Here is a 9,502-nt window from a genome sequence, read left to right on the forward strand (position 1 = left end):
CAGGGCACACTTGGCCAGGAGGATGTCCTGGGGCTGCCGGGAGCAGCGCCCAACAGCAAGACAGGCAGTAGGGGCCAGGATTGTGGGGCAATGATAGCGCAAGGCCGGGCCCAGAGCAGGGCTGTGATTTGCTCCTTATACATCTCTGCGACAGTCACTGGTTCCACAGGCAGAGATGTGTATGGAGTGGATCACAGCTCTGCCCCAGGCCCCAGCTCTGCACTGTTACTGTCTGCCCGTGGACTCATCTCATCTGCCCAGTCAAGTGTGCCCTGCCCATAGGGGTCCTGGCCAGTCTTGATGGAGACCCCACCTACTCAGTTTGGTACCTCCAATGGTGTATGCAGAGCAGACTGGCCCAGACAGGATCTCCAACTTGAGCAACAGCTCACCAAAACTCCTTAAATGGCCCTCCAGCCCAAATAATTGCCAACCCCTGTATTACTCACTTACCACATATAAGTATCTTTTTTCTTCTGCTCCTGCAAGGTTCCCTCAAAAACAAAGTGTATACTACATATAGGGACATGTTGTATGTGTGAAAAAACAGTACTGTATGTTCAACATTGATTTTAAGTATGCAGTGAACCATTTTCTATCCTCTGATCAAGTTACCACATAAATCAGATACTTGAAAATTTGGCCAGAATGTCACACATTTGGATGCAACTTCAGGCCTCATTTTTTTTTCTTTAAACACACACCATGAGTTGCAATTCAGTTAAAAAAACAAACAAAAAACAACAACAACATTAAAAAAGGCTAATAAATAAGCTACATGCAGTATCTTATAAGTGTAGGGAAGAAAAAGACGATACTAGCAAGAAATTGATATTTCCTGGAAGCTTTCCTGTATAACTTGAGAACCACAACTCAAACCCATCTTATCCCAATACTGTTTTTCTTGAGTAGGAACTGTCTCCAGATTTAACTGCAAATAAAGAACTGCTCATTAATGACCAGAACAAGATGAAACTCCTGTCTACTTATGATCAGGATCAGGATATAAATTTACAGAAGACCTAAAAAATAAAAGGAGGTAAATAAATTAATTGCATGTTATGCAATGCTCAAAAAGAGCACCAATAAGTAGATTTCTCTGGAGCATGTTCCTATAGTCCTTTTGGTTGGCAATTCTTAACCAGAGTGCTGTGGCACTCTAGGGTGCATGGCGTCCTTGAAAGGATCTTAAGCCAATGTTAGCATTATTAGATGTCCAAACATATTTTGCAAGATAAACCCAAATATTTCAAATAAGACTCCACTGTGCTAAATACATTCTGACCTTCTGTAGTCTGTGTGGTTTGCAACAGAAAAACCACTTTCTTAGTGAAAAATAGGAGTTGACATTTTTGGCAGGATGCCTCAAGTCTAACAAAGTTGAGATCCACTACTCTAGGTACTCAGTGAAAGGATTCTCCACCCTGATAAGAACAGAGCTCTCCAGAGACACCACAATTTTAGTTTAGAAACTGATGCGATAACGTCTTGTCATTGAAGTCAAAAAGAGCATGTTGAAGCAGTTTGTTAAATTTCAACTTACATTACCAAAAATTAGGAACTTCCTAGTGTTATTCAACATTACAGACTTTTTTGTTTGGGTCTACGTTGTTATGCATAAAGTTATCAAGGGAAGCAAAGAGGTGGAAGCTATTATCCCTCACCATTCTCTTTGCTTTCCTGTACAAAATTACAGCAACAGTCACTAAATGACAAGGTTATGAATATTAAAAAGGGTGGTGATGGTAATTTATATGCTAAGGAGAGTTGCAAAAATATCTATTCGCAAAAGTTCCAACTAAAAACCAATTTCAAATCAACATCAACATTTTAAAATTGAAGCACTGAAGATCAAACAAGAACTCAAAGGTGAGCCCATGCAAATCATCTTTGATTCCTTTATTATAATACAGTGCCATAAACTGATGATGCAGAAACTGGGCAAGAGCCAAATAGAGGCCAAATTAGTTTTTGCCAACTGAGGTTGCCATAATGTCACTCTGTGGCCATGACTTCTCCCAATTCAGCATACATATATAGAAGTTAGAAAACTGTTACAGGAGCTGGCTAGACCTGCAGCGGCAGAACAGTTTCACACCAAGGACACCCTTAGTTCAGGAGATGAGAGCTTTCCATTGTGTCAGGCCAAAGGCATCTGCATGCTATTTTTAAACCATAGGACTAGTTTTAACTTGGCTTGAGAGAGAAATATAGGGGGAAAAAAGCTGAGCAATGAGACCTACTGGCTCCAAGGACCTACATGAAGAGATTCCCTTATCCAAAAATGTGTGTAGTCTCCTGTTGTTTTCTCATACTATCAGCATTCCATATGGATATGACTGCCTCAGTTCTAATATTATTGCAAAAGGTACTCACTGCTGGTAGTAGAGACTGCATATTTTGATTGGAGTCTGCTATAGTGGCTAGGTAGACCAAATTCGTATGCAACATCTGCTGATACCTATCAAAACAAAGCATGACAGGTTTAAAAGGAGCTAGGAGACAACTTTTTCATTCACGTTCTCCAAGTTTACATACATAGTAGATACTATATGGTAACTCCACTACTTCCATCAAGGTTCAAAAGATCCTGGGAATTATTTTATGAAATTGCCCATTTTCCACATTTCCATTTCTGCCACCAATCTGTGTTTTGACAATTCAGAAAAAGGTCATGCCTGTACATGTTCTATGCATTCTTCAGGCACAACAGAGGAAGATTACATTTAAGTCTCTGCTCCAGGTAAGTAAAGGAAACTAAGCTGCATAAAAATGCATATGCATTGTTACTATTTGATCCACTGGGTATCTACAGTGCGGTGTGATGACATAGTGAGCCTTCTTCACACAGGGTAGCTCTCTCAGGCACAGTGTACCTCAACACAATACTGGCATATGCTCTGGTGACACATGCATGGGTACTACTTATCACAGAACTCACTTCTCTTATTTGCGTGCCTCAGCAGCAAGAAATGATACCTACGTGCAAATCATGATCAAGGATATCATATGCAAATGATCAGGATTTGCCACAATTTACCCCCTGTTGCTGCCAAAGTGCTCTACACTCTGGCTCTTGCCATTAAGAATATAATTGCTCATGCAGTCAAGTTTTTAAACCCCTATTTAAAGGTTACAAAGAGCCTGAAACAGTGACTTAGGTGTGCAAACAATCCTAGTACTCACACTTGGAGCCACATGGACTTTGTGACTAGAATTGGGGTAATTTGGTTATCAAAAAATCACTTACCACAGAATGCATCTTTTTGTTGCAAAATGGACTGTTTGACTGCACATGGTACAACTAACATTGTTTTGTTTTCTCTCTCTAGAACCTCTCAGCCCCTAGCCCCCTTTTAATACCTCTTGCTTTGTATTTTTCATAAAATAGAGGAGAATTTATAGGGTTATAATACATGCTTGTGACACTGTTCTACAGAACCAGGCAATAAGTGACTAAGGGTTCTGGAATCTAAATTATAGTTGAGGAGCAAAAGGAACCAAGAAACACAGACCAGGCATCCAGGCTGCCAAAAATTAAGCAGCAGTAGGAGAGATGATAAACCACTGAAGATTATTGTAAATTCCCACCTTCCCTGGCAGACAGAAAGCAAGAAAAGGCAATTTAAAGCCAAGCACCCAGGTAACATTATAATTACGGAAACCCATAAACAAGACTGTGCAGAGAACACCAGGGAGAATTATTAAATATACCTATTAATACCTGGTAGAGATATTTTCAGCTACTGCATGCATGTATTTAGCTTATAAAATGCAGATCCAGTCAAAGTCCTATTATGCCTCAGTGCTCTGTTGAGAGATCTGGCTCTTTTCAGCCAACACAAAAGACGGCTGAGGGGTGACCTTGTGGCCGCCTATAAATGTACCAGGGGAGGACAGCAGGGAATTGGGGATGTGCTGTTTACCAGAGCGCCTCAGAGAGTTACTAGGAATAATGGGTTCAAACTAGTGGAAAGTAGATTTAAGTTAGACATTAGGAAGACATTTTTTACAATAAGGGTGGCCAGAGTTTAGAATGGGCTTCCAAGAGAAGTGGTGCTGTCATCTGGGGAAGGTCTTGGAAAAGTTTATTAAAGAGGCCATCCTTAATGGACTGGCCGACGCCAACACCCTAAGAGATAGCCAGCATGGGTTTGTTGCGGGTAGGTCTTGCTTGACCAAACTCATTTCCTTCTACAACCAGGTGACCTATCACCTGGACAAGGGAGAAGAGATTGATGTCATATATCTTGACTTCAAAAAAGCCTTCAATCTGGTATCCCATGATCACCTCTTGGCAAAACTGGACAATTGTGGCCTTGGGTCCACCATGATCTGCTGGCTGGGAAATTAGCTGTGGTTGGACTCATAGGGTTGTAATTGATGGCAGTCACTCATCATGGTGCCCTGTGACCAGTGGGGTCCCCCAAGGCTCCATTCTTGGACACATATTGTTCAACATCTTCATCAATGATGTGCGCATTGGAGTCAGGAGCGGACTGGCCAAGTTCACTGATGACACCAAACTTTGGGGCAAAGCATCCACACCAGAAGACAGGCAGGTGATCCAGGCTGACCTGGACAGGCTCAGCAAACGGGCAGACGAGAACCTGACAGTGTTTAACACCAAAAAATGCAAGGTTCTCCACCTTGGGAAGAAAAACCTGCAGCATCCTTATAGGCTCAGCAGTGCCACGCTGGCTAGCACTATGGAAGAAAGAGACTTGGGGGTCATCATTGACCACAAGATGAACATGAGCCTCCAATGCGATGCTGCCGCTACTAAGGTGACCAAAACGCTGGCTTGCATCCATAGATGCTTCTCAAGCAAATCCTAAGACGTCATTCTCCCCCTGTACTCTGCCTTGGTGAGGCTGCAGCTGGAGTACTGCATCCAGTTTTGGGCTCCATAATTCAAAAAGGATATTGAGCAGTTTGAGAGAGTCCAGAGAAGAGCCACGCGCATGATCAGAGGTCAGGAAAACAGACTTTACGACGACAGGCTGAGAGCCATGGGGCTCTTTAGCCTGGAAAAGCGTAGGCTCAGGTGTGATCTGATGGCCCCCTATAAGTTTATCGGGGTGACCACCAGGATCTGGGGGAACGTTTGTTCACCAGAGTGCCCCAAGGGATGACAAGGTCGAACGGTCATAAACTACTGCAAGACCATTTCAGGCTGGACATAAGGAAGAATTTCTTTACTGTCCAAGCCCCCAAGGTCTGGAACAGCCTGCCACTGGAGGTGATTCAAGCACCAACACTGAACACCTTGAAGAGCAAACTGGATGCTTATTTTGCTGGGATCCTATGACCCCAGCTGACTTCCTGCCCTTTGGGCGGGGGGCTGGACTCAATGACCTTCTGAGGTCCCTTCCAGCCCAAATGTCTATGAAATCTATGAGACTTGGAGCTCTTCAAGAGAAGACTTGACAGTCACCTGGCTGGGGTCATCTGACCTCAGTCCTCTTTCCTGCCAGGGGCAGGGGGTCGCCCACGATGATCCATTGGGTCACTTCCTACTCTATAACCTCTGAATCTACGAATCCTGCTTCCCTAGCAACCTAAAGCACTAAAAATGAAAAGCACCACATTCCTGCTAATACTACTTTTAACCTTATGTACAGAGATACAAGCATGATCTTTTAGTAGGGCAGTGCTCACAAGGAATGAGCAACAGCAGCAGGAAGGAGCCATTTGATTGTCACTCTCCAATCAAGCAGCATTTGAAAGCATCGCAAAGTGAATGCAGAAAGTTAAGATGAAAGGACTTGCGTTGGGACTTTCTTAATATTAATTAACCAATTCCAAATGGAAATATAACCAACTCTTCTTGGCTGAAAACAGGCTTGTCACTATGGATTCATTTACAGCAAGGAGAGGTCACATTTGGTTGGGTGTAAAAGTTTTGGATCCATTTCAAGTTTCCTCTTCCATACTCTTGTTTCTTCCCAATTTTTTCAAGTAATCTAAACCTTCTCTTCAAGATATGATCAAGACACTGAAACATATGGAAAAAAATCTATATATTTTTGGTTCTACACATTTTATTCCATCTAACATATGCTAATCAAATTAAAATAAAACTTCATCCGCTATGAAAAACAAAAAATTAATATTAATAAGCTAAATTTATAAATCAAGAACACAGCATCATTAGGAATGGTTTTACAAACTAGTTGACACAATTCTCTCATGGGAAGATTTGAGCACACTGGAGTTTAGTTACAGAGCTGATTTTACTAATTACAAAAATACAGTCAGATTAACATCTTACTGAGAGCACTCCGAGGTCTTCCCTTTATTCTGATAGTCCATTATACACTGGATGAGATGGTTATTTTCATCCAACATCTGAAATAACAAAAACAGAAACATGGAATAAGTTTTAAACACTCTTTGAAAAGGAACTGAAAAAGTGATACCGACTTCCACTTCCTATCCAATATGACTGCTCAAAAAGTGCTTTTATAAAGGGGTCTGTTACTTTATTTGGAGCCATCACCTGTAGAACGCCCCCCTCTTATCCTTCTTCCCCTCCACATTCCATTTTTAGGGCTGTGGGTCAAGTCACTACTAGTTACAGTTGCCAAAGATTTCCCGTTTGAGCATCTACTGTTTTCTTATTTTAGTATTTCAAAAGACTTCATATTTGATCTTTGCTCAGATTTTTTTTTTTTTCATAGTTTCAGAAACAAAAGTCCTCTTCCCTACTAAAAAGCAATGGTGATTTAAGAAGACCAACACATACAGGCAAAAAAAAAAAAAAAAAAGTTAAAAAACTTACTTACAAGTTGCCCTCAACACGAAGTGCTTTTGAAAAACAAAATCAGAAATTATTAGACATTTTATTAATGCTTGGCAGAACTGGTATGATTTTTCTACCGGACAGTATATGTCTTTGGGATTGCAAGTTGTTTTAGTCAGAAGCTGTTGTCATGAAGTAGCACAGCTCCTACCTGTCCACAAAAAGGACTCTTACAAGTTTCTCAGTGTGCGTACACCAACTGCAGGTGCTTCCTCAGCCTGACGACGGGTTTTTAAACCCGGAAGCTTACTAAGAGACATTTTTTTCAACTATTTCAGTTGGTCTAATAAAAGATACCAGATTTGCCCACAGAACCTTGTCTGCCTACGTCCTTAAACCAATACAGCTACAACCTGCACCCCTCCAAAATAACGAAAGCCATACCGGCCAGCCACACACATCTCCAGGAGAGAATTTCTCCTCCCACCAAACTTTAAATTTACCCTGAAAGGCAAAAAGAGGTGGCGATGCCACAGAGCTCACTAGGTGCTTGGCTACTACTGGAAGTTTTGCACCCGTGACTCTCAAGCAGAATGCTGCATCGCCACAGGGCATGCCACCTTAGCGCAGCAGGCGTGCAAACACAGCTACTCACGCAGGAACGTGGGACCACAACACAAAAGCAGCAGGTTTTCCGTTCAAAAAACAAACACCAAAAAGTTTTTTTTTTCCACACAGCCTGTCCTTGCAGGGCCGAACTTGCTGGCCCCACGTGCTGCGGAAGCCGACGCTTGAAGCCAGATGCCCAAAAGAAGGAGTGGACACGTTCCCGGAGGAGAGGGGCCGCGGTACCTATGAGCTGCCCGCCGGGGGCCGGGGAAGCCGTGCGGCTGTCTCCTTCCCGCCGGGGGGAGCGGAGGCAGGGCCGGACGGACGCGACAGCCGCTCCCTCGGTACAAAGCCCGGGAAAGCGCGGGACGGCGTAGACCGGGCCCCGGCAATGCCCACCCCCCGCCCGCGGGGCCCCGGGGACGGCGCCCGGCCGCGCCTCACCTTCTGGATGGCGGCCGGGGTGATCTCGCCCTTCCCCCGCTGCCTCGGGGCCGCGAACGCCACCGACATGTCGGGCCCCGCGAGCGGCTGCGGCCCCAGGCCCAGCGGATGGGGGCGGGGTGGGGGAGGGGACGGTGGCGGCTCCGGGCCGAGCGCTCGGAGCCACGGTGAGCGGGGGGAGGGGCGGGCTGTCGGGCCGCACCATTCGCATCCCGGAGGAGGGGGATGAGTGCACACCCCGGCAGTGTAACACGTCTCCTCCGCGCCCTGCAAGTAGCCCATGAGGAGGCCCCGAAGCCGCGGGCCCTCCACTGCGCGCGGGGCTAAGCAGGCAGGGAAGGCCGGCTTTTAAGTGAGTTATTTTGGTGGCTCTACTTCCTGTCCCCGTCCCCCTTTTCTTCTTGGGACGTGGTACATTCCTACCAGACGCTTGTTCGGCTCAGAGTAGGCGGAAGTGGTACGGTCCGGGAGGGGGCAGGATGCTCATGTGACAGGGGAAGGCGCGATGCCTCCCCCTCCTTCCGACTTGGTTGCACCCAAGCTAGGAGCGAGCAGCAGGGAAGACGCGGGGGCGGGGCCTGCTAGCGCCCGTCCAGCTCGCGGCTCCGCTCCTTTGGCAACTCAGAGCCCGAGCGCGCATGCGCAGAGCCCACGCCGGGCTCCCAGCGAACCTGAGCTTCATGCGTCTGTGACGTGCGTGGGCTTCGGTTCTGTGCCACACGGGGGAGGGCAGGAGGCATCTGCCCCACAGGCCTGCCCTTCACCGGCTCCCGCTGCTGCTCCATCCTCTGCTGTTCTCCCAGCTCCCTCCCCAGTCTGCGGCAGGGATGCCCATGCCCCAGGCTGGTTGCCCTGGGTCCAGGAGGCTGGTGTCAAAAAAGAGGAGAAACGTGCCAAACTGCCACGTTCTTTGAAGTCAGCTCCTGTTTGCTAGAGACAGTGTGAGACCTCAGGCACTAGTGGAGACACTACAGCCTTGCATTGCTCAGCGTGTGCTGCCCCCAGGGTCAGATCCAGGCGGGTGCAGTGATGTAGCTGCATGAGCGTTGCAATGTCTTCAATATGAAATTATCATATTGGAAGCTCAAAATTATTCTATTTGCTGGAAAAGTGCGGTAAACTGAAAAAGATGCAAATAAGTCTGCTTATTTGCTTTATATTGCTCACTATAGCTCTGCAGTGAGTGAGTGAGAATTGGGTCATCAGTTGAAACATTTCTTTATTTTGAGACAAGTAGTAATACAAAAGTACTAGAAGTAAACCCAGAAGTCATTGATAGAGGATTTATATATATAACTTTATATTAAATATATAAATAATTACAAAAACAAACCAACCCATAAGTCATTTAAGACTCCCTGATAGCGACTTGAGTTTTGCATATGCTGCAGCAATAAGCTGTCTCAAAAATTAGCATACATTTTGGGGGTGTAGGTTGTTGCTGTGTTGATCTAAGGACACAGACAGACAAAGTTTTTTGGATAAATCCAGTATCTTTTTCCAAACCAACTCAAATAGTTGGAAAAATTCTTAGCAAGATTTTGGGTACAAACTGAACGGCTTTCTTGCATATATACTGGCCTCTTGTTGCTTTACCATTCCATCCAGGAAGAGCCCAGACCATCTGAAGATGCTTCCTCAGTCTGACAAAGGGTGTGTGTGACCGAAAGCTTGCTAATAAAAATTTTTCCAACTATTTGAGTT

General features: G+C 45.2%; 1 protein-coding gene across 4 annotated transcripts in view; it reads right to left on the reverse strand.

Moving 5' to 3' along the window:
• Positions 1-7,965, reverse strand: part of SS18 (SS18 subunit of BAF chromatin remodeling complex) — a 56,145-nt gene extending 48,180 nt beyond the window's left edge. The window contains exons 1-3 of one of the 4 annotated variants that reach the window (XM_090039846.1): positions 7,799-7,965; positions 6,275-6,351; positions 2,377-2,461 (exon numbers count right to left, since the gene is read on the reverse strand). In XM_090039846.1, coding sequence (XP_089895972.1) covers positions 2,377-2,461; positions 6,275-6,351; positions 7,799-7,867 — 231 coding nt within the window. In that variant the 5' untranslated portion in view covers positions 7,868-7,965. Of the gene's footprint in view, positions 1-2,376; positions 2,462-6,274; positions 6,352-7,400; positions 7,423-7,798 lie in introns of those variants that run through there. The other 3 variants (XM_090039847.1, XM_090039848.1, XM_090039849.1) reach the window with 3 other exon arrangements.
• Between the last annotated feature and the right edge of the window lie 1,537 nt (positions 7,966-9,502).

Source organism: Crocodylus siamensis, chromosome 3 (assembly GCF_052110815.1).
Source record: "Crocodylus siamensis isolate JL-2025a chromosome 3, ASM5211081v1, whole genome shotgun sequence".
Taxonomy (NCBI): domain Eukaryota; kingdom Metazoa; phylum Chordata; order Crocodylia; family Crocodylidae; genus Crocodylus; species Crocodylus siamensis.